Source organism: Gadus macrocephalus, chromosome 23, assembly GCF_031168955.1.
Source record: "Gadus macrocephalus chromosome 23, ASM3116895v1".
Lineage (NCBI taxonomy): Eukaryota > Metazoa > Chordata > Actinopteri > Gadiformes > Gadidae > Gadus > Gadus macrocephalus.
Window position 1 is genome coordinate 347414 of NC_082404.1, and position 26494 is coordinate 373907.

Here is a 26494-nt window from a genome sequence, read left to right on the forward strand (position 1 = left end):
TGAAAATTATCCAGAAACGTCTCCCCTTCAATTGAGCATATTTACCATCATGCCCTATATGGAGTACCCCTGTATTAAAAGCTGGTGGTAAAACATTAACAAACAAATCGTGGCAACAAAGAGGTATAAACCAAGTGGGTAAGATAGTGAAGAATGGATATATGGTACCCTTTAATGTCTTAAAAACACAATATGATTTAAAAGATGTCGACTTTTTTGCGTATTTACAATTGAAATCTATTTTGGGGTTACTTATTTAAAAAAAAAAACACAGTAGAGATCCAGGATGAAGAGTTGGATATAAAATTGAGGGAGATTGCATCAGAAAAGAGAACAGTGTCAAGGTTGTACGAGTTGTTGACCACTGCCTCCGTTGATAACCTATCCTCTATCCAACACAAATGGGAGCAGGACTTGGGCATATCCTTGAGTAATGCACAGTGGGATACAGTAACAAAAAACACTATAACCCTATCCAAATGTGTAAGATATAAAATTCTTCAATACAATTTTTTACACAGGGCTTATATAACACCAAGCAGATTAAAGAAAATGGACAATTCCCTCTCTCATTTGTGTTGGCATGGTTGCGGAGAGGCAGGAACATTGATACATCAATTGTGGCAGTGCCCCGCAGTACAATGTTTTGGGAAATGTGTTATTTTTAATGTCTTCTTTCTTGAATGTGAGAATACCACTCTGCCCATTAACCTGCCTTCTAGGGAGTCGAGTCGAAGACATAGAATCAACAGTCACCCAACGCATCATAGCCTTGGCTTTCCTGTCAGCGAAGCGAATTATTTTGATAAATTGGAAGATACGTAAACCCAATTGCTTCAGCATTGACAATTGGCTGAAGGACTTTTTAGACCTCCTGTCAATGGAGCGAGTAGCATCAGCTCTCAATGACCATGACTGTGGTAAAGAAGAACCCTGGAACTTTATAAGTATGAACTTAAGAAACTGGACATTTTAAAGTAATTTATTTAAAAGTAGGCAGTGGCTATTCGTACGGCGACCGAGCTTGTCACGTGACCGCACTTGACCTATCAGTCTGCTCGGCGCTAACCCTAACCGGGCCGACCGTAATTATAGTAATTAATTCAGTGTTTCCCATACATAGACCATTGTGTGGCGCGGCGCCACAGAATCAGCATCGAGCGACACAAATTGATTCTGTCTTTTTTTTATTTTTTTTACGCGATTTGGAAATCTAAGAATCGGTCCGTTCATTCGTCTCCGCATAGCACTCGTTCTCCCTGCCATTCTCGTTCACAAACACACACACACACACGGACACGGACACGGACACGGAGACGGAGCGAGAGCGACGATACGCGAACACATGAACCCATCGATGTCACCCGTCGCTTAGCAACCGGACACGCTGGGGTTGATAAGTTAACGGACTACTGTAACTACTAAGGAGGGATAATAACAAAGACGTGAATCAGGCAATAAATCCACTTTCCTTGACAGCGGTAAAGTTCGGTGTGCATTAAAGTACAGACGGAGTGGACCAATTGCAAATTAAACCCCAAACTAATCGGAATAAGTGTTTATAGCGGACTACACCACCTCTTCTATTCCGCATAGAATTATATTCCGAACAGATAATTGTATTCCGATTGAGGCGTATATATATGATACTTTTCTATTCCGATTGAGCTGTTCTTCCACATCTATGCGGATCTGGGGCCGTAATCACAAAGCATTTTATCTCACCGCTAGGAGTGCTCCTAACTCGCGCTAAAACATTTTACGTAGGAGTTTTTTCTTAAAAGTTATTCACAAAGCCGCTGAGACCTACTCTTACTAAGGATGAATCACTAAGAATGAACTAAGAGTGAACTAAGAGTGACGCGCCGTTGCTATGGATTACGTCAATTCTCGTGCACGAGTTTAGAAGCGGTCAGTTCGGTGATTGGTTGTTCAGACGAGCCCACTAAATCACCGAAAAACAAGGAAATAGCCTAGGCTAGAAATTAATTCCTATTAAGTAGTTATAGTGCAGTTAGCAGAATACACGCATGATGACAATTATGTGCAGACCACAATAATGACGTTGTAGCCTGCACGTTCAAGAGAGAAAGCAAACAAAAAAAATACGTGAAATTGAAAATAAAATAAATGTTATGAACTACACCAGTGTTGACTGATTTGTGCCAAGGTGTTTACCTAAAATGTGTTTTCAAAGTGATCCCTAAATGCCAGTCCACTCCGTTCCACATGGCCAAATTCATTGTCATGTTGATTGCCATCATCATCATCATCATCATCATCATCAACGTCTGGCTGTGGAATGTTCCTCCGCTTGCAGAGGTTGTGTAGAATGGCACATACAGTGATTACTGTGCTTGCCCTCTCTGGGGTGAGGCGTATTTCGCCGTGGAGGACATGAAACCGACGTTTCATTTGCCCAATTCCTCTCTCCACAACATTTGTATGTTTGTGTGCTCTAGCATATATGGAGGAAATCAGTAAACAATAATAAATATGGATTCAACAAATAAAAGGCGTCAAAGAGCCAATACGATGTGTTTTACGCATAGGACTAAGCGTAATCTGCGTAATCACTTACATGTTATACTTTAACTGTGCTCCCGGTTGTGGATTGAGGTAGGGTGTTTAGAGCCACGTCTTGCATGGATAGTCACTGTCACCCAGCAAGTGACACCCAACTGGTACATCTCAAAAAGCTGCCTCAGACCGCTCACCATTAAAATGCCCGAATCATGGGTAGCTGAAGCTCCAGGCCACTTTGCATCAACATCCAGTAGGCTATGTTAAAATTTGCATCAAATACAACCTGCGTGTTCATGGAATGCACTTTATTCTTATTGACGAACACGTCCTCGTCTTTTGATGGCGCAATTATTTTTATGTGTGTCCCGTCAATAGCACCGACCACACCGGGCATACCTGCAATTGCTATGAAGTTGGCTTTGATCCTTTGTAATTGTTGAATGTCCAAAGGAATGTTTATGGCACGGCTGACTGTGTCAGGATTCTCGCATGGACTGTTGTTTTTGTCTCCCCCTACCTGTTGGAGTGTGATAACTCTGGACTTTGTTTATGATTGGAGCCATGTGTTGGTCATGTGTCCGGGGTGACGCCCATATCCTTATTTGGGCAACTTCCTGCGTTTTGTTTGTTCCCTCCATTTTCTCTGTCCACCTGTCCCTCATTTTGCACTGATTGGTGGAGTATTTAAACGCTGCCCTTTCTGCTCACTTTGTCAGATCGTCACGTTAGGTACTGTTTGCTACCAGACTGCCTCGTGAGTGCGACTAGTGTGAAGTAGGGGTGTAACGGTACACAAAAGTCACGGTTCGGTACGTACCTCGGTTTTTAAGTCACGGTACGGTACGATACGGTACGTAACTTTGTTATGGCATTTCCGTTTCTGAATTCCCAGTGAGCTGGGTTTGTACAGCTCGTTTTTTTTTTTCACAGCAACGGTGATAGTAACACCTGGATGGCGCCTTTTCAAATGCGTGTGCATGTTAAAGTGCTGTAAGTAGACACAGGGAGCCCTATCCATAGCCGGACAGCCTGTCGGAGACCGTGGCTGTTTCCCAAAGTGAAGGCTGCAGCCTTGCTAGGACGCGTCCTTGCTAGTCGCGTCCTATGGAGATGAGACTAGAGTGCTAGCTCGAGTGCTTCCTAGCGTTCGTAACGTCGGACTTTGGGAACGACATGGTAGTGTGGAAGCGCTTCCGCTTCCGCTTTTTAATACTGCGTGTCCGCTTGTAAACACATGTGCGCTTATGAATAAAACATGGCAGCAATCAAGCTGGTCGATATTTATTTGACTTTTGTCTGTTATGAATGCGGTCATGTCTCCTTCGCATAGAGCCTCTTTGGGGAAGTCACAAAAGCTTTGTTGTGGTTGATCGAATTGTCTTTATTAAAAGGAAAATCCATTCAATTTTTATAAAACTAAGTGAAATTGTCTGAGAACTTAATTCATGCATCACATTTACAGTACGGTTGATTACTATTATGCAGGGGGGAAAAGACAAAGAAAGAGATGATAAACGTGTATTTATTTGGATATATTATTTAACTGATCTGATTCATTCATTTATATATGCCTACAATCTACCAGTGCTTTGAACACATAAGTATATCATATAAAATACAATTATATACGTTCATTAAAAATTACAAACATTGCAAATGATCGGTTGTGCATTAATTTTACAACATTGGATAGTGGCACTATCCCTTCCACCGGTAAACAAATGTTTGTGCGCCACCCTAAGGCGCACAAAAGCCTCCGTTTGCCGGGCTGACCCTAAAAAATAACGATTCAACACAAACATAAATAGGTATACATAAATAATGTAATCTTGTGAGCGAGTAAATTGACATTGGTGACTGTGGTGTTTACCAGCAACGTCCATGCAAAATATAGCAACGTATCATTAAGTTGCAAAAACGTTTGAAAAGTGGCACAGGTCTTTAGGCTTGATTATTTGCATTAACATGATGAATCTATAAAAAGCAATACGGCACAAAATATTTCTGAAAACTAATATAACTTCACTTCGTTTGAACGTGTAGGCTACTGCTCTGCCATTTTCAAGAACCCGCCCAGTGAACGCAGAGGATTGTGGGTAGTTTTGGCTCGTCTAGGATGCAGCGATGCATCCTTGAAAAATCTCGGAATTCTCAAAAACAAAGGACGCAAAAATGGCGCGGCTTTCGAGTGTCCTCAACATTGGAACAGTGCTTGTCGGCGTTCTATGACGTAGCGTCCTTAAAAGGGCGGCCGTTGAGCATGCTTCCTTGACATTGGGAAACAGCCCCTCTCTCCGTAGCTTATGTGCACATCCAATATTTTTAACTATGCGTCGAAACCATGGACCTATTGTTCGACGCAACGGAGACGGCAAGGGCTGTGATTGGTCCCCTAACAAAATCATTTCCTGAATCACTTCTTCGGTTTGACTTTGTACCTTAATTACTTTGTACATCGTTTACTTTGCACCAGGACCAATAAAACACCAAATAAGATTTGAAAAGCTTTGGAAGTGTATTTAGAACACTGCCTAAATGGTTTGTAACATACACTGTATATGTACTTTTTAAAAAGGCCATCTCCTTGCTACCACCTCTAAACCCATGTTCTGCTGATGATCTTGTAGAAAACTTTAATTTGAAAATTTTGAAAGTCATAGATGTCATTGCACCTTATAAGGTTAAAACGATTTCTGGAAAGCAAAAGGCACCCTGGAGAAAAGCTGCTTCTGTAACAGCACAGAAAAAAGAATGCAGGAAGGTTGAACGCATCTGGCGTAAAACAAAACTTCATATTCACCATAATATCTATAAAGAGAGCCTCCGTGCCTACAATTTAGACTTAAAAAATGCTAGAGAAACATTTTTCTCCAATATCATTAAAACCAACACTAATAATGCAAAAACCCTATTTGCAACTGTTGACAGACCAACCCCCCAACACAAATTCCACCTGATCTCCATTCCACGCAGAAATGCAATGAGTTTGCAGCTTTTTATACTGATAAAATTGAAGGTATCAGACGCGCCATCAATATCTCCACTTCAAAAAAAAATGTTGGACTACCACCCTGTTCAGGCAAAAATAACGTGGCAAGGATGGCATGCTTTAATGTTATAGACTCTCAAAATCTTGTGGAAACTGTGACACAACTAAAGACATCCACCTGTTGCCTTGATACTATACCTACCAACCTCTTTAAGAATGTTTTCGACTGCCTAGCAGCAGACATGTTGCAGATAGTTAACAACTCTCTCCAGTCAGGCAATTTCCCAAAAGCTTTGAAAACTGCAGTTATTAAACCCCTTTTAAAAAAGCGGAGCCTAGATGCCTCTGTTATTAACAACTACAGACCAATATCAAATCTACCCTTCATAAGTAAAATCATTGAGAAAGTTGTCCTCCAGCAACTTAATCACTTCCTTGCATCAACTGGTTGCTATGACACCTTCCAATCAGGATTTCGACCCCTGCACAGCACGGAGACCGCCCTTATTAAAGTTGTAAACGACATCCGTCTTAACACAGACTCTGGCAAAATCTCAATACTAATGCTACTTGACCTCAGTGCTGCATTCGACACTGTAGACCATACATTACTTCTGGACAGGTTAGAAAACTGGGTGGGGCTTTCAGGCACCGTCTTAAATTGGTTCAGGTCCTACCTACAAAATAGGAACTACTTTGTGTCCATTGGCGACTTTGTATCAGAATCAACCAACGTGACATGTGGAGTCCCACAAGGTTCGATCTTAGGACCCTCTTTATTCAACATCTACATGCTCCCACTAGGGCAAATCATGCAAAATAACAATATTGACCATCATTGCTATGCTGATGACACGCAAATCTATGTATCGCTATCACCAAATGACTATCGGCCCATAGATCTGCTGTGCCAGTGCATTGAGCAAGTGAAAGAATGGATGTGCCGAAATTTCCTTCAACTAAATGAGGACAAAACAGATAATTGTATTTGGTTCTAAAACGGAAAGGCTTAAAGTAACCGAACACCTTCACTCTCTGTCCCTGAAAACCTCAATCAAAGCCAGAAATCTAGGGGTTATCATGGATTCAGATTTATATTTCGACAGTCACATCAAATCAGTTACAAAATCTGCATATTATCACCTTAAAAATGTAGCAAGACTTAGAGGGCTCATGTCCACCGAAGACTTACAAAAACTTGTACATGCCTTTATCACTAGTAAGCTTGATTACTGCAATGGTCTCCTTACAGGTCTCCCAAAACAAACTCTGAGGAAGCTTCAGCTTGTTCAGAATGCTGCTGCTAGAGTTCTAACAAAGACCAAAAAATTTGATCATATTACACCAATTCTGAAATCGTTACATTGGCTTCCTGTAGGTCAGAGAATTGACTTTAAAATCATGTTGCTAACCTATAAATCCCTACATGGTTTAGGCCCAAAATATTTAACTGATATGCTTCCACTACATCAGCCTTCTAGACCACTAAGATCATCTGAGACCAATCTGTTAATTATCCCCAGAGTCCCCTATGCAACAAATAGCTGGAATAAACTCCCAGAGGATTTAAGACTTGCCCCAACTCTGAGCACCTTTAAAACAAGACTGAAGACTTTTATGTTTGCTATAGCTTTCTGCTAAATCTTAAATACATTTAACTTTGCCTTTATTTTCTATTTTAATACTAAAATGCCTTTTTCTATTTTATGTTTGCTTTAGCTTTCAGAAATACTTTACCTTTATTTTACTAAAATGCCTTTTTAACTTTCCCTTTATTTTCTATTTTTACCAGAAAAATACATGATCTGATACCAGAGAGAAAGGTTGTATAAGGGTTAGAGTCCTGAGTTTGTTTGTCGTTTTGGTCTGGGCTAGAGTCCTAGAAGCTGGGTTAGAGTCCTAGAATTTGTTGAATAAGGCCTTTGGTCTGGGCTAGAGTCCTAGAAGCTGGGTTAGAGTCCTAGAATAAGTTGAATAAGGCCTTTGGTCTGGGCTAGAGTCCTAGAAGCTGGGTTAGAGTCCTAGAATATTGTTAAGGGTTAGAGTCCTGAGTTTGTATTTGTATAAGGGTTAGAGTCCTGAGTTTGTTTGTATAAGGGTTAGAGTCCTGAGTTTGTGTCCAAATTCTGTCTGGGTTAGAGTCCTAGAATCTGGATTGGAGTTCCAGAGAAAGGACCAAGTTCCTTTAGGTCGGTTTGTAGTCCCGACTTGGGTTCCAGAGAGACTGTTGATCTGATCTTAAATACATTGCACTTTCAATTTTACTTACTATAAAGCCTTTTTAACTTTCAATTTAATTTTCTCTTAAATACATTGCACTTTCTATTTTACTCATTTCTTGCATATGTTTTCTTTTACTTATCTATTATTTTATTTTATTGTATGACAATGTTTATATGTGAAGCACTTTGAGTCTGCCTTGTGTATGAAAAGTGCTATATAAATAAAGTTGCCTTGCCTTGCCTATAAAATAGATCGGGCGGCCAATTGCATTGCGTATCCGACATCCCGACTGAGAGCTGCTGAAGGGATTACGGAGTCGGAGTAGCCGACTCGCCGAGCACAGCAGGACCGAGAAAAAAAAAAAAATAATAATAGGGGGGGGGGGGGGGGGGAGGGTTTGTATCGTGAACCTACGGACTTCGGTGAGAGTTTCATTTTTATTATACTGCTTGTGATATCTATAGTCAAATATATTGTTTGAGTTATGTCAATAAAATGACAATAGTATAATAATAGTCTGATATATTTATGTATTTATGTATTTATTTCCACTGGGGTTTTTGCATTTCACATTCAGCCTCTCGCCACCAGGGGGGGCTGCAGCCCCCCCACTTCCAGCGTCCCTGGAGACTATACTGTTCTTCCCGGTTTTGAACCCTGCCTGTTTGGATTAAGCCTTCTGCCTATCGTTTTGGATCTCTTGCCTGTAGCTGTCCGTCAGTATCTGTCTGCCTGCCTGCCCGTTTACGAACCCTGCCTGTACTTGGAATCTGATTTGCCCGCTGGACTGTATGGAAATAAATCCCCTTTTGATCTGCTATTGATTCCCGTCCTGTGTCGTGACAGACTGATATATACAGACTGCGATATTTTTAAATCGTCGGCATTGCAAAGTTGCATTTCCCCTGTTGCTAAATAACGTAGTGTGGCCAAACATTTTATTTCGGGACTAATCTGATTTATTCCTGTTAGTCGGGGATGTTAATGCATCGCGCACTAACTCCACAACAAGTTTAATACCCTAACATTTCGTCTCGCAGGCATTTTACGATTCTTTGTGAATAGGTCTTACTGAGTTAGGAGTCCTCATGAGGACTTTTAAGCTCTCCTAGACTTAGGTGCTACTTTTAGGCCTAAAATACTTTGTGAATTGCTCTTAGTGAAAAAAGTTAGGAGTCCTAAATTTAAGAGTGACACGCCCATTATTTTTAGGAGTTACTCCTAAATTCGCCAGTTAGGACCTACTTTTAGCCCTAAGATCCTTTGTGAATACGGCCCCAGATGTGTCCGCATGTAAACGCGGAGTTACATGCACACTCACTGACGGCTGATTCGCCCGCTCCTCCTGTCCACGCGCAATGCTTGAGGTCAATGGAAAAATATATTTGGCACAGAGAAGACGGTCGGCGACATTTGCAGTTTACCAAAGGTTAGTATGATATACTGTGGTCTAACACACTTGCCCACATTTTTTGTTAACTCAGAAAAGGTAATATTAGCTTTATGAACTCAACGTTATTGATATTGAACATCCCGCACCCGTCATCATAGACAACGTCGTTGGTAACGCAGCGAACACTGCGATTAAGATGAAATGCGGTTATAGTTTAGATAGGCCTATACGGTGCCTATATCAAAAATAATAGAAAACATTTATTACATTCTATTCTTAATATTATTTTATTCTGACTGAATGTTTGTTGCTTTAATCCAGATGAGTATTGAAAAGTTTTTTCTGCGCCAAAAAAGGCCTCGTCCAGACGAGACGGAGCAGCTTGAGGAGGTAGTTAGCTTAGTCTGAAATTAACTTGAACAGTCAAATGGCTGTGGCTAGTAAATGTTTATTAAATATATAATACATTTATTTCGAATTTTCCTAGGCATTAAAACAGTGCTGAACAACCCAGTGCTTCTCAGGGGCCGGGCTGTTCAGGAGAGATACTGATTAATATAGGCCAGGAGGACAGCAGACAAAATGTTGCTGAAACAACAGGTGAGGTGGAAACAGATTAGTGTAGATTTTAACTTTAAAAAAATAAGAGTCGGGAAAGTAATTTCGATCCTTCTGTTCCTGGTAGAGAAAATGTGCTGATCTGTTCATTGTAGGTCATCCAACCCTACATTACTGGCCTGGAGACAGAACTGAAAAGGAGGTTCCAGGAGCTGGACATCCTAGGAGCCTTCCATGTCCTTAGACCTCAGTCGGCTGCCCTCCCTGACAATATGTCCATTGCACAGCTGCAGACTCTGGCAAAAAAATTCTGTCCAGACCAAGAGAAGGTGCTCCTCCAAGAGTGGTTTTCTTTCAAAAACCATATCATTACAGGGTCATTACAGGTATGTGAAAATCTCTATCTCTTTCTCTTTCTCTCTTTCTCTTATGTGCTATATCTTTCATTCAAGAACAAGAGCCAGGAGGAGCTCCTGACTCTGCTGGCGAGTGAGTATGATGAGTGGTTAGACCTCTACCCCTGCCTCAGTCTCCTTGCCAGCCTTGCCCTGATTGTCCAAGTCTCATCTGTGAATTGCGAGCGGGATTTCTCAGCTGTGAATAGGGTAAGCACATAGAATATTCCTTAGTATATTTCTTGAAGTAATGGGCATTTTAATACTTTATTGATAATACATTTTATTTGTTTTTATCCCCAGATAAAAACAGACCTCAGGAACAGGTTTCAAGGGAACACCTGGCAGCCTGATTATGGGTCGGCTTAGCTCAGGAGGGAGAGCAGTTGTCTTGTAACCGAAAGGTTGCTAGTTTGATCCCCAGCTCCTCCTAGCTGAGGGTTGATGTGTCCCTGAGCAAGACACTTAACCCTAACTGCTCCTGACTCTGCCATCGGTGTGTCAATGTGTGTATTAACTGATTTAAGTCGCTTTGGATAAAAGCGTCTGCTAAAGGCCCTAATTGATTAAGAATCTCCATAAATGGGCCAGAACCGAATGAGGTCCCTTATGATCGAGCACTTGAGTTATTTTTCAGGAACCCACGTAGAATTAAGTGTTCTGATGCAAGCTTTGCACATTAGGCTAATGCAGTTTCATATTTTAGTTAGTTGCCTTGTTGTACCTAGTAGTATATTGTTACTATTTATTTTATATTTCCTAAAAAAGTTAAATATTGGTTCAGGTAGGTCTTGAGTTTATTTGTAATTGAAATAAAAAACCTCCAGCTTTAGTTTTCTGTTGCAATTCATTCCTTGAATGTCACAGAATCACAAGTTCAGGTAAAAACTAAACTTGTGCGCTGACGCCGCCGTGCCTTGTCGCGCCCACCCCCCCGCGCGCACCACACATTGGTCATTGGTCTGTGGGAAACACTGTGATTATAGTAATAACCCTAACCCTTACCCTAACCATAACCTGCCGTGAAAATAGACTAATGCAGTATTTTTACGGCGCGCCGTACGAATAGCCTATTTGCAATTCTTACGGTCGCCGTACGAATAGCCACTACCTTAAAAGTATGGATCTGCATCCCCCCCCCCCGTATTGTATTTTGTATTGTCCTGTGAGTTTGTTGTCTTATGGTGTATGTATATGTTGTCTGTGATTGTTTTGTTTAAAGGGACTCTCACCTTTGTTGCATTTGAGAATTACAGCACATTCAAATCATCCCGCCTTCCTCCAATGCCCCACCCCCTAAGCGTTGTTTTTTAGAGTACAAAACTAACTGAGTACTGTAACGACCTCGCCGGTGCCATAATGATGTCGAGTCATTAGTAGTTGAAGGTAGTTTTAATGAACCAAAACCAGGTCACTGAAACCCATAACATTGTAACCAACGGCAGAAAACCGACACAAAACAAACCCCGGTTACCCCGGCAACCCCCAACACGGTCTCACTCGCGTGCAGGCCCCCACCCTCCTGTTCTTCCAAGGCCCTCCCCCAGCTGACCTAATGATTCGCCCCCATGCTGATTGACAAGAAGAACAGTACAATACATGCACATAGAACAACTGGCATAACGGACAACGAAATATAATGTAACACATAACACACAAAGTATTTAACTGTCCCAGGGTCGCTACAGTACAAAAGTTCTAGACTCCCATGGGTTATATGTTTAGACTCCCATGGGTTATGTTTAGACTCCCAGGGGTCATAATATCTACCAGGGGTCTAGTAAACAAGAAATTTAGCAGGTGGCTCACTGTAATTTTATGATTAGCGGGACAACGTCGCGTCTGAGCCCGAAATGGGTCCCGTAATCGGACTGAGTGTGGCGGTTGGTTGCCAACGGTCTGGAGGTCTTCCTGGAGCTCCAGAGTAGCGGGACAACGTTGCGTCTGAGTCCGAAATGGGTCCCGTAATCGGACTGAGTGTGGCGGTTGGTTGCCAACGGTCTGGAGCTCCAGAGTAGCGGGACAACTTCGCGTCTGAGTCCGAAACGGGTCCCCTCATCGGACTAAGTGGTGCGGTTGGTTGCCAACGGTCTGGAGGTCCTGAGAATCATCCAGGGGAGCGGGACCACTTGGCTTCTGAGGCCGAATCGGGTCCCCTTGTCGGACTGAATGGTGCAGTTGGTGGCCAACATGAGTCCCCTAATCGGACTGAATGGTGCAGTTTCAGTACGCCGTGGACCACTTTGGTCTGCCACCGTCAGTCGCTACGGTCGCTACTCGCTACTGTCTGCCGTGGAATCAAAACAAACCCTCTAGTTGAGGACGCGCCTTGATGACGCGGGCCCGAATGCGCCACAAGAAGCAGACGGAAAACCTTATATATCCATGCAGCAAACAGACAGGTCTGTCGGCCAATAAGGTCATTCGGTCCGAAGAATTTTATTGGTTGAAGTTTTCACTAAATATTATGAGAGTAAAATAATTGTTTGTTTTTACTCCTGGTGGGTCTGTCTTGCATATTAGAGTGTTATTACCTTATTAATACCAATTTAACCTTATCCAAAAAAAGTGTAAAAATGCAACAAAGGTAAGAGTCCCTTTAAGACAATAATAAAAATATTATTATAAAAATAAAAATAAAGAATATTTCCTTGTGAATAACATTTTTTTTGGTCATTTCAAGACTACGAGCGTCGTCAAATGACCCACATGTGACTTAACATGGTATTTGTATAGCCGTAGCACATTTGAACTGTCTTGCGATGAAAACTATACAAACTTTACACTAATGCCAAAATAGTGATTAGTACCTTCAAATGTAATCAAAATACAAAGAATACATACCAACGATGCTATGTAAATCACAAGGTGTTGACAGATGCGATTCAAATGCTATGGATTTAACAGATTTGAACGAAACGCTGAACCAGCTAGACACGACTGAGTGTTTACTTCCTGGGGTCACGTCCTGAATAGAAACGCAAAGGAAATGCATATTCCTGGAACACATAATTCTGTAATGCTGACTAAATGTAAAGCATGTATTCTTTACCTGTAACATTATACTTCTTACTCATAACAAAACAATAATAAATATGTCTTACAATATCCCCAGAACCAAAATATAACTTGCAAAAACCCATGGTAAAGTTAATGTTAATATTAATGTTACTGATAGTGAAATGAAGACACTGCTGCATGGCAAATTGTCAGCCACATAAATTCCATTTAGGTGAGTTTCTCGGCATTTAGCAGAGACCACCTCTGTTGAGATAAATACTATGGTTAATCAATGGAAAATAAAAGGCATCGAAAGTTGTTTGATTTCTCCAGTAATCCTTCCTAAATTACTAATTAGGTGGGGATTGAACCCCGGACGACCGGATGCAAGTCCGACACGTTACCTCGAGACTATCTCCCTGAAAACAAATCTACGGACAATATTACATTTAAATATGTGACGTTTAATACTACTTACTCATTCAGAAGATCGGCGATTTTATTGCCAGAAGGCCTCCCTGTTTTTATTAATGGTTACGGTTTTCCCTTTCTCTGATGCCGCCTGTGTTTGTTGTTGCTGGGACGTAGAGGTCAACTGGAAGTGGCTCTATAACCACTTGTTGAAAGGGCTACAGCGCCACCTAGGGTAGCGGATTCAGCCATGCTCCGGCCATTATCCAATCTCTTAAAAGCCATGTACGTTCGGATAATTGACACGGTCCGTTCGAGTAGCAAAATCGGTATAAGGCTTAATCCAATCTAGCTATCTAATGTAAACGAGTGTTTAACTGGTTCCGAAAGAATTAAGTCATTTTAAGCGTGTGTGTTTCATATGGGGACAAAATATGGTTTTGTTAAATTGTTGTATAGCTTTGACAAGAGTGATTCATTTTGCAAAGGGTCTGAGGTGTTCTGCTGATTGTGTGTGTGGTTGTTATGAAAAACGGGCCCTGTTTTGAAAATTGTGCTTAAGCAATTGAAAAAAACTGTAAAGTCGGTGTAGGTCTTTACATGCTTGGTTTATTTTGGAGAAATGGGTTGTATTTGTTGCACACAATGTACCAAACCAAATATATGTGGTGATGTTCGCAAGCAAGGAGCTGTGTTGGCTTGGATGGCCAGGGTATGTGATAGTGTCTTTGTGTTTACTTAGGGGGACAGGACATCTTCATGACGGAGGAACAGAAGAAGTACTACAACGCAATGAAGAAGCTCGGCTCCAAGAAGCCCCAGAAGCCCATCCCCAGACCTATGGTTAGTATCCACACGCCACGAGAACCTAGGAGCTATCATCTCAGCTATCTTGGAGCTGTTTCATCTATCTCACGGAGGAGATAGCCTTACAGTCCGGTTCCAAAACTTCCTGGCCTCACTGTCATACAGCTCACTGTATAATAGAGCTGGCAACAATAATCGTTTATATATATAAATGTATATGTATTAATGTATATATAAGTGTTTTACCTTTAAAGGAGACATATTATGGTGTTTTCCCAACCGGTAAACATAGTATTTGAGTCCCAGAAAACAATAGCTTTTAGGAAAAAAAATCTCGCCTACCGCTATTCCCCTCTGTTTTAATCCCTTCAGAATGCGCCTTTTCCGGTGTCTATAGCTTTAATGCAAATGAGCTGCTTCCCATTGACCAATGAGCTATCAGACTGAACCTCAAACTGGACAGAGCGCACTCCTGGAGCTCTATACCTATATCATATAATGTAATATAACTAGAAAATGCATTTTCTGCAGAACATGCGGTGAGTGCTGTAGGCCTACAAAGTGAGGATGAAAATATTTTTTTAATAAAGCCACAAAGAAACGTTAAATGGCTTGAATCAAGTAAAGGGATTTGAACAAAAGTTCAAAAGTCTAAATTGAGTAAACAATGTAAACATGCACACCATTTAAGAAAATGTAAATGCTTGGAAACAAATAAAATGACAGCTGAATGAAAAGCGCAAAGCATTGCTAAATTGCAGAAATGTAAAATGAATTGAACTGAAGAATCTGAAAGGTCAAATGTATTGCACTGCTGGTGTGTGTGTGTGTGTGTGTGTGTGTGTGTGTGTGTGTGTGTGTGTGTGTGTGTGTGTGTGTGTGTGTGTGTGTGTGTGTGTGTGTGTGTGTGTGTTTAGGAGAAGAGCCAGCCGGTGCGTTATAAAAAGTAGCCCAATAGAGCGGGAAAAACAGCCCAATCTTGTGAAGGTATTATTGTAGCAAAAGTCTTTAGCAGATTTTGTATGCGTACACTAAAGTCACAAATGTGTAACAGTACATTTGAAGTCGTAAATATTTATTTTGCATGCTTACTCTAAAGTCACAAATGTGTAACAGTACATTTTAAGTCGTAAATATTTTTTCTACCACTGTAAACACAAAATAGGGTCTACGAGTTCACAAGTCGGTGTTACAGGTGCACAAATCCTATCCTGTGCATCACAACTTCAAAGAGTCATGCAATTGACACTTGTGCTACAATCATTGCAGCGCAGTTGGTGCCAAACACATTTGCACACCTGTGTTTCATAATCTGAGAACATGCCCAAAATGTGTGCATTCATAAACCCAAATGTGAATGTAGCACTTACTACGAGCTGTAGTTAAATTAGAGTGAATTAGGACCAGTCTCCAGGTTACGTAGGGAGCAGTAGAAGTTAACACAGTAATTACAGCAAAATAACACCACAGCCCATCAGATACGTTTTAAATGCCGGCTTGTTTATATAAGTTTGTAGAAAAGTAAACAAATAGAAAAGTGGTACCTTAAGACAGTTACATTACATACACATACATTGATTAACAACAATTGCAGTTGAATGCAATTTGAACACTTGCCAGAAATATCAGTTAAATTCAAGGAAATTCTTCAAGTGAGGTATCCTTTAAAGTTGCATTTAAAGTTATATTTAGATTCTAGTTTCAGAGTTAACTCAATTTAATTCAATGGTCTTATCTCCTTTAAATCATTATCAACAAGATTTTCTTTAAATCCTACATGTAATTAGCATTAAATATATTTTTAATTCCTATGTCAATATCATCTCATCATCTCATCTCATCTTCGTCCGCTTAACCGGGGTCGGGTCACGGGGGGAGCAGCACAAGCAGGGGGCCCCATACTTCCCTTTCCCGGGCCACGTTGACCAGCTCTGACGGGGGGATCCCGAGGCGTTCCCAGGCCAGTGTTGAGATATAATCTCTCCACCTAGTCCTGGGTCTTCCCCGAGGTCTCCTCCCCACTGGACGTGCCTGAAACACCTCCCAAGGGAGGCGCCCAGTGGGCATCCTTACCAGATGCCCGAACCACCTCAGCTGACTCCTTGCTAAGTAAAGGAGCAGCGTCTCTAATCCGAGTTCCTCACGGATGGCTGAGCTTCTCACCCTATCCCTAAGGGAGACGCCAGCCACCCTTCTTGGAAAACTCATCTCAGCCGCTTGTACCCGCGATCTCGTCCTTTCGGTCATCACCCAACCCTCATGACCATAGGTGAGGATAGGAACGAAGATCGACCGGTAGGTCGAGAGCTTTTTCTCTGGTCCCCCTTTTTGAACAGGGGAACCACCACCCTGGTTTGCCACTCCTTTGGCACTGTACCCGACTCCCACGCAATGTTGAATAGGCGTGTCAACCATGACAGCCCCTCAACACCCAGGGCCTTTAGCATTTCTGGCTGGATCTCATCAATCCCTGGGGCTTTGCCACTGCAGAGATGTTTGACTACCTCAGTGACCTCCACCAGGGAAATTGACGACGAAACACCATCAACCTCGAGCTCTGCTATATCAATATCATTATGCTCTAATTTGTAATTAATTAGTTTCAGTAATTTCAATGGGTCAAGTTGCAATAGCTGCAATAGCTGCAATAGGCCTATTTTGAATCAAGTAATCAGATATTTGGTTTTCTAATTGCTAGTTATATGCTAACGGAACCACTGAGCTTCGGTTTAGTTATATCATATAATTAGCTGCAATCACATTACCAGTAAACATAACAATGAAACAAAAATAACAAAGATAACGTTCACCGATAATGTTCACAGTTCAACAATTGAATAAAACATGCAACCGTAGTAAGCATTCAAGCTTGACATTACACTGCCGTGCAATCAATGGATGCTAACAAAACTAACCACGTTGTGTAGTCCGTGCGTGGGGTGAATGAGGCCCCGTTTACACAAAGGGAAAACGCAGGTATTTCCAAGTGGTTTGGACTCTCATTTACACGAAAACGCTGTTTTTGTCACAGAAAACGATCATTTCTAAAAACTCAGACCAAAGTGGAGATTTCTGAAAACGCCGGTTATGAGTTGTCGTGTCAACGGGGAGAAACGGGGTTTTAGGTTCTGAAGCGTCACATTATGCGCCAGGAAATGCTTAACGTCATATGAGCGCCCTATGTTTACAGTTTGTTTGTTACAGGAAGACGCTCGTGTTATTCGTTGTTGTTGATTCTGAGGATTCTGATTGGCTTGCACGGCTTTATCCTTCTCCCTACTAGAGTTTAGATTCTCTGCCCGAGATAATACATAGGTTATACTCTTCCTCGGGCAGGGCCTTTGATCGACGATTTTTTTATTTATTTTTATCATTGATTTATTGGCCTAATCTGAGGAGAAATCTATGCCATGAACAGAAATATTATAGGCCTTTATTACACGGGTCTTCTCAATGCCGTGGAACGCTCCATTCACTTGCATGGGTAGTAGTCCGGTGACTTGTCAAGCCCAGCGTCTTCCGTTGCTGAGCGACGTCACCGTCTTTGCGGACAAATTATTTCTCTGCTGATCAACACTAAGAATGCTGGTAACGAATAAATTGTAAAAAGACACACCATGTGAAGTTATTTTTTCGTTTTGGCAAGTAGCCGTGTAATAAGCGGGATAATGTATAGAACGTCGCCGGTTATTGCCGGTTATTGCTTCGCCCCTTCAGGGCGAAGCAAGACAACTTCGCTGCGCGTCGGTCGGTGTACTGTTCGCCCTGTCGGGGCTTATTTTCCCAATAATGACCGGCGTTCTATACATTATCCCTTACATATAAATTTAGCAGAGTAGGCCTAGTAACAAATGTGTACAAAGTTACAAATGTATTAAAAAAAAATCGGGCTCGGGCTCATAATTACAGTTAATGTGTCGGGTCGGTCCGGGCTCGGACAGAACGTGCACGGGCTCGGGCTGGGTCGGGCTTGATTTTCTGGGCCCGATCTAAGCTCTACTACACTGCCGCCCATAGGTTTGGCATAGTTATAATGGTGCTCGACGGCGTATTTAAGCGTTTTGATGTAAACGACAACTTTTTTGAAAACGATGCTGTGTGCACAATGTTATTTTGGAAAACGGAGGGGGGGGAATATTCGTTTCTATAAATACCCTGCTACGTATAAACGTGGTCTGAGTCCAACCTTACCGCGTGTGCGTTGGGTTAATGTCGCAAAAATATAATCCACTCGTGGTCGAAATAACGATGGCACTAAACAGTCCTACCGCAACTCTGATTCGAACAGCGTGTGTCCTCCTCCGGAAGGCAGATTAATCTGGGAGATGCCAACCGATAGTAGTTCAGCTCCTATTGGGAAAGGCTCTCCATCTTCTCTCGTCGATCGTAACGTGGCTTCAGAACTCTCAGGTCACTCGACGATTTCTCAGTCCAAAAACAATATCAAAGTTCAAATAAAAATCTATATAGACGGAACGGTAACATAAAACACTTTCAAAAATGGAAAATAAAGGTTAACAACAAGGTTTTGGTTTTTAACTTTGTCGCTCACTGGTTCTAGTTCAATAGCGTCTTGCTTCTCTGGAATGTTCGCGTTGATGTGAGAATTCACGCAGGCGCAACATTACAGAATGTTGCACCCGGAATGTGTGGCGTTACCTTGAGGTTATTGCTTGTCACTGTATCATTTAGCAACGGCTGGTCATTCAACAGGCAACGGCAGGTCATTCAGCTCCCTAAGCTACGAGGTGAAAGCCTTCTGCGGCTTTATATATATATACAGCTTTTTACTTTAGCTAATAGCATTAGCTAAAGCTATTGCTTTTAGCTTTAGCATTAGCCAGCTCCTGGTAACTTTCCACACCATGCCAAATGAGGATTATCCGCGGCTTACAATAGCAAATAATAAAATTGCTAACCTCAAGAAGCACATCAGACAGCTCTCGGACGAGCTGCGCAACAAAGAGTCCCTGTTGGCCAGCTTTATGGATTTAGCTGCCGACCAGAAAAAGCAGATTGCATTGCTAAGCACAGCTTTCCAGGACACTGTTGTATGGGACCCCCTCACCTCCACCTGTCATCGGCCTTCCTCCTGCTCCACTCCCAACCGTCAGCCCTCCTGGACCGAAGTGGTAATCCGAGGGCGCAAGAGTGGCCCGGACGGGGCCTCACCTCCTCCCCTGGGCCTATCCAACCAGTCTGCAGCGCTGTCTGGTGACAGTCCTGCTCCATCAGCTGATGCTCCTGCCGTTCCAGCTCGCTCCAAAGCGGACCGATCCCAAAGTTCGACGCCTGCAGACATCGCTGCTCTACAGCCACTGGTGGCTAACAATACCGCAGGATCCCGCCACAGGATCCTTAGAGAGGCCGTGCTGAGACGCTCCGGAGGTCTTCCTCACCCTGAGCCGGTGAGTCCCTCTCCCCGTGCTGACATCGCTGCCCCGCGTCCTCTCCTGTTGGGCCCTGCAGCGTGGACACCACGATTCCAATCTTTGGCTCTGAGGTTCCACGGCTGTCAGCCCCTCGGCCTCTTTTCCTTCCGACCACATTAATAGTCGGAGACTCCATTATAAGGAACACACGCTTTTTCAACGCTGCAACTCACTTTTTCCCCGGAGCCACGGTCCCTGTCATCCCCAGCAAACTTCCGGGGCTTCTGTGCTCGCTCCCGTCCTCAATTAGACGTGTGATTGTCCATGTCGGAACATACGACACAGCTCGTGAGCAGTCTGAGCTCATCAAAAATGGTTTTAACAATCTCTTTCATTTTTTAAGTTCCTGTGACGAGAGTGTCTACTTTTCTGGTCCCATCCCCTCTCTGGGCCGTGGAGTGGGGCGTTTTAGCAGACTTCTCAGCCTCCACACCTTGCTCCAGTCCACCTGCACAGCTCTAAAATTTGGTTTCATCAATAATTTCGATCTGTTTTGGGACCATCCACATTTATTCAGGCCAGACGGTACTCACCCTAACTGGTGGGTTAACAAAATGCTAACGGCTAACTTACAGCACACTGTTCAATCAACCTCACATGCATGACATGTTTATTCCCTTCTTCCCGAAGCATCCGCCCACTCAGATCACTGTTCCCCCCGTCAGTTCCCCCTGCCAGTCACATCTGTCGCTGACAATCGCGCCGGAAAGCCTCCCTATTCAATCCATCATTATACAGGCGGAACGGGATCTTTCTCGCACCGTTTCCATTAGTAGGGTTATAGGGTTACTGTAACGATTAGATGCCTACCGGCCAAACTCAACGGGAATCCTAAACACAGAAATATCAATAACTTAACAATGATCCGGACCATAACTCCAGTAAAGGTTTTAGCCCAGCATAGACCTTTTAAGATGGCTCTTTTAAATGTAAGATCTCTCAATAATAATACTTATATTTGAAAGGGGCCCTATTATGCCATTTTTTACTGTTTATTATTTAATTTGTTTGACCTCATATAATGGATATACCACAATAAAGGGTTGTCTAGCGCATTATTTTTTCTCCAACTTTTATGAGTATTACAACCCCTATGTGAAACACCCTGTTGCTTAGAATTTTGAGGCATTTAGAATCTTGGTGCTGACGTCAATTCAGGCAATCTGTCACTGTCTACTATGGCTTCGGTGCTACCTTACCAATTATATATTATAACTCACAGATATATTATAACTCACCCATTATATATTATAACTCACCTTACCAATTATATATATATGTATATAATTTATGTATAATTTATAGATAATATATAAATAGTATTATGTCTTTCTGTCCATCTACTTCTCTACTCAAACTTTATTTTGCAATCTTATCCATTACCCCCGACCCCAGCGTGTCCAGGAACGCAGCAAAAGTTGATGACGCTCTCCAATTGACTCCCAGCAAAAGTACATGCTTACGTCACCATGTACCGGAAGTAAAAGAAAGCCGCGGAGAGAATCCCAACGAGCCGTTTCTAGGCACAGGGCTCTAAACTAACTTTTTTCACTGGTTGCACTGGTGCGCCTAACTTTTTTTCTTAGGTGCACCAGCACAAAGGTTAGGTGCACCCAAATTGTCGACCATATCGCATTCAACACTGCAGTTTTACAGGTTCACGTTTTTTAAATAGCTGTCCATCTAGGCAATATTGACTTGTAAATGATGAACTAACATTCTGGTCAACATAAATTTCTTTATTTGAATATTTGCACAAGAAATGTTGGTGCTTAAAGTGCTTCACTGAGCTGAAATTTATACTTAAAAAATCTCAAGATAAATGAAATAAAAAGAAAATCTAAATTAAAAGTGCAAGTGTTTTAAACTGAAGCTTCAAACTGAACATCTCATGGCTCTATGTCTTATGGACTATCCTCAATTGCAGTCACATGCCCCTCTGATGGCCAACTCCTGTAGTTTGGCCTTCTTGATCTTTGGCCTTGGCTAAACCAGCTTCCCACACTCTCTCTAGCATCAAAATCTTCCAGACTTGGTCCCTCTACACTGATTCTTATCAGATCTTCCACTGTGTCTGAATGGAGGGATTCCCTAGTGTCTGATTTGATCCTCTTCTGTGCAGAGAATCCTCTTTCACAAACTGCAGCTGGGACAGGGAGGACCAGCATAATGTGTACAAGGTGCAGGATGTTCTGGGAAAAAAAATACATTCAAGAGATTTATTTAAGCAATGTGTGTCAGATAGCAAAACTGACCCAATCTTAAGAAAGAACATCAAAAACTGACCTTGTACTCTGAGCAGTAGGGCTCTCTGGTCAACATGAGCTCCCAAAGGCTGAGGTAGGTCTTGTCTTTGAACATCCTGGCAATTAACAGCTTTAAGCCCACAAACTCTTCTTTTGCAAGGTCAGTGTTATAATATATATTATCACCTGGCCCTGAGCAGCTTGTAGCCACGGTACGGTAGATGTATCGCAATGGCTCTTAGAAACCCATATTATACATAGATATCTATATCATATAATATGTATTATCACGGCCAAAAGCTGTGTGAGCCTCCAGACGATAGGCTATTATGAATCTCAAACGACCGCGTCTACTTCAGATTGATGTGGAAGTGGAAGAACCAGAGACGTCGGAGAACCCGACGAAGTCCTTTCTGATTCATTATATCGTCTGGACGTGCACACAGCTTTTGGCCGTGATAATATGTATTATTTGATATAGATATCTATGTATTACAGAGGTGTAGCCATGGTTTCAACATTGGGGGGGACAAATGCCTGGGGGCGGGGTCCGGCCCCCCCTCCCAGGCAAAGATTTTGAACATGCATTAATCTGGTGCACTCTGAGAGCAAAATTTCAATACCTTGCACCTAATTTTGAAGACCTTTTTAGGGATGGATGTTTAAAACACTTTAATACTGGATGTGACCAAGCAGTCTGGGAGTGTGGAAGACTTGAAATTAGGAAAAGGTTGACACACATGTTCAGAGCTCTGTTTTCCTTTATTTTTTAAATTAAATATAACATTTTGTGCTCCTCAATATTTCAACCAATCCAGTCCTTTTTTTTTTTTCACATTACATTCATACAAAACACTTACAAAACACACACAAACAAACACCTGCACCACCACAACAAGGAAACAAAATCCAGCCAGTTCTTACTTCCATTAAATGTTTTATTGCATAACCATCACATTTGCCAATGTTGAGTAAAACCCACCCAGGTGCATCTATCTCATCGACCTAAACAGAAGTCAACCCAAAACTTTTGTTACCCCTCAGAAAACATAGATTTTCTGATATTTTCATCCACTTGTTTAATAAGTACATAGATGAGTTTCACGAGAGAGCGCACTGAGCTAATCTCATGGTGAAACCATTAGCCGTATTGAATGATGCACTGTTAAAGAATTAGACATGTCTAGGACATAACCTAAATGTTTTCTGATTAGTTATGGATTAATCTATGAATACATACATTATACAATGATTTGTAACCTTGAATGAAACTTGACTTAATAATTATTATATTGCTATATTAGCAACTGCAACGCTGCTGTGTAGAGTTGTGTGTCAACTGAAGGAGGCGAGAAAAAAAAAGAGATGAAGATGATGAAGACAGCGATTTTAGTATCGATACTGTTGCACATAAGTATCTAATCCGATATTATTATTTTTAATTTTGATCGATTAGTATCTGAGTATAATTTTTTTTGACAACCCTACACTATATACATGTGTGTTAACAGGATTCTGCTTGAATGTCATGATTCGGTCTTAACCTTTCATATTTACTCCTCTCTTAGGCGACTCACCTCTATGCCACCACTAGATTGACAAACTCTCCCTGTGCTTTCATCCTCCAAACTTTCTGTCCCTCTCGCTGGCTCACTAGCTCTACTCTGAACACAACAGAGGAAACATGGAAGGAATAATATCACAGATATCAGCAAACTATTTACCAGTAGACTACTGAAACACACTATAGACATCAGTGCCACTGCCAACAGGATTCTGCTCTAATGTCACAATTTTGTTTAAACCATTAATATTTACTCTTTGACAATCATTTTGCAGACGCTTTTATCCAAAGTAACTTACAAATTGCATTGAACATAGGAAAAGCCAAGGCTCTATTAGTTTCCAGAACTCCTCTCTTAGGCTACTCACCTCTATGTCACTACCAGATTGACACACACTGCTTTCATCCTTTCATCCACCAAAGTGGACATGCCACAGGGAAGAAATATTATCAGATAACAAGTACTGTTCCTTTCTCAGATAGTCAACAAACCACTTTTGATCTGAATGACAATAATTCTATGGCTAGTTTTTTGTAGTCTATTAACTCTACTGTACTGTAATGCTACAACTGATAGGTTAACACTTCTCATTTTCTCACCCCTCTTTACTTAATCTGCTTCTTTTCTGAGACGAGGCAAAACATTGCCGAATGTCTCTGCAACCCTCTTGCTTCCTCTTGCTCATGACGACTGTGAAATAACACAAGCAGCACTAACATCATGAGAGACAAGTTAAAACTTCATGCAGGCTTGTTGTTACAATGTACAACATTGATAGTTCCTAAAATGGAGTGCTGAGAATGGTTGTGCACTTCGTAGGCCTACAGTGCATGTGAAAGATTTACCCATGGTGACATACACAAGTGCGACACAGAGCCAATTTTGAGGCAGGCCTGGCTAACATGAGATTCTACAATCTATAACATGAGATTCCCCCTTACCTCCCTTCTCCTACTCCCAATCATTTGCTCTTCTCTTTCGCTCTCCACACCTCCAAGCCTAGTTACCCTAACGAGGATGGTGAATTCACTTAAACCAGCAAAGGTTGCTAATGCATATTTGTTACAGCTTGCCAACACCTTTACTGTCACTGGCATTTGTTAATTTGTGAATCAGAACATTTCGGAACATTGAGATGTCGGCATAATGAGGCGTTGGAATTACGGAATGGGGCCGGGGCCAACGTCATCTCGCTGGCTTATTACATAGGTAACACATAGCTAATGATGCTGCTCGCTAGAGAAGCGACAACAACCCACGAAATTTGAGAGACACTATCAAAAGCTTCATAACTTACCTGTGTTTTCGATTGTAACACGCCACTCATTTGCTGTTGTTGATGTTTTTGATTCCGTGGTCATGTAAAAAAGATGGTTGATGACCAATGCAATCGACAAGTCACCGTCACTGATCCGCACGTGCGGGGACGAATCAAATCATGGATCTATCCCATTGGCTAGCTAGCCCGAACAGCCATATTCTCATTGGCTGTAAGAGCTGTAGATGGAATCGGATTGAGTTCTTTAGGGTGTGCGGCGCGCACTGTGTGCAGAGATGCGTTCAGGGAACGGAGTGTACTTCAGGGAAAACCTAAGTGTTCTACCAATAGAAATATTGAATTGCTATATCCCTATTCCCAGCGATTTATTGGGGGGGACATTTTGGGCATATCTGAACATTGGGGGGGACTTGTACCCCCCAATGTATATGGCCGCTACGCCTATGATGTATTATATGATATTATTTAGATATAGAGCTCCAGGACTGTAACGCAAGTGTTGTACACTTCCTTGTTATTTGGATAACCGTTCTGCTGTTGGTGTGATGGCGCATAACACGTCGGACTCTCGTCTCTGGTATTTCCACAACGAGACTCGTAGTGGGGGTTATCTCAGCCATGGTTGAGAATGAATTGGGGGAAAGGAACTTTGGCTTTGACTCCCTGAAGTACATGAACCACGACATGGAGGAGAAAGGGATTGTTGGCCGCGAATGTATCCCGCTTGAGCCCTGCTTCCCGCCGCCTCGGCAGCGGTCAGCGCTAATCACCGCCTCCTGAAGCCGAGGCGGTGGTCCATCGGCAGCGAGGCTCCGGCGGGAGACGACCGCGGTCAACAATCCCTTTCTCCTTCATGTCGTGGTTCATGCCTACTTCAGGGAGTCAAAGCCAAAGTTCCTTTCCCCCAATTCATTCTCAACCATGGCTGAGATAACCCCCACTACGAGTCTCGTTGTAGAAATACCAGAGACGAGAGTCCGACGCGTTATGCGCCATCACACACTTGCGTTACAGTCCTGGAGCTCTATATCTAAATAATATCATATAATGCATAGATATCTATATCAAATAATACATATTATCACGGCCAAAAGCTGTGTGCACGTCCAGACGATATAATGAATCACAAAGGACTTCGTCGGGTTCTCCGACGTCTCTGGTTCTTCCACTTCCACATCAATCTGTAGTAGACAGAACCGCGCGCTGCCTACTGCCGGCGCGAGGCACCACCGCCCGGCTGCCCGCTGCCAGGCGGTGGTGCTTCGCGGCGGTGGTGCCTCGCGGCAACCGGCGGCAGGCAGCATGTCGCAGTTCATGTACTTCGATGTCGTTCTGCCATTGCATTCAAAATGCTGTAACTAGCCTGTTACTACGAACTTAACAACTACCGTACACGTATTAGCATTTAGCACTAGCTCATCACGACTCCTTCAGAATTTCTGTGGGTGGTTACGACCCAACCAAGTGGGCAGGGCCATGAATAATAATTTGACTACGCTACGTAGCAGTGTCACCTTATCCAGATCGGCTAATTTCTTCTGCCTTTTTCCTTTCATTGGCTATTGCATACAGCAGACAAACTGCATAGATTTCAAACTTACCACAGGTCACAAACTTATTCTGACCTATGTTATTTAACAAACAATAGGAAAAATGTGATTTTAATGGCA

At 42.3% G+C, this 26494-nt stretch overlaps 1 protein-coding gene and 1 long non-coding RNA gene across 2 annotated transcripts in view; one reads left to right on the forward strand and one right to left on the reverse strand.

Annotated features, from left to right (window-relative positions):
• LOC132452074 (sodium channel protein type 4 subunit alpha B-like) overlaps positions 1 to 26494 on the forward strand; it is a 318084-nt gene that overhangs the window by 279213 nt on the left and 12377 nt on the right. Inside the window, 1 exon segment of the mRNA XM_060044440.1 lies at positions 14238 to 14338. Within this exon segment, the coding sequence (XP_059900423.1) occupies positions 14238 to 14338 (101 nt within the window).
• The window catches only part of LOC132452088 (uncharacterized), a 399718-nt gene that overhangs the window by 205374 nt on the left and 167850 nt on the right, over positions 1 to 26494 (reverse strand). Inside the window, exon 2 of the long non-coding RNA XR_009524230.1 lies at positions 7253 to 7320. This is a non-coding gene — a long non-coding RNA (uncharacterized LOC132452088). The remainder of the gene's footprint in view (positions 1 to 7252; positions 7321 to 26494) is intronic.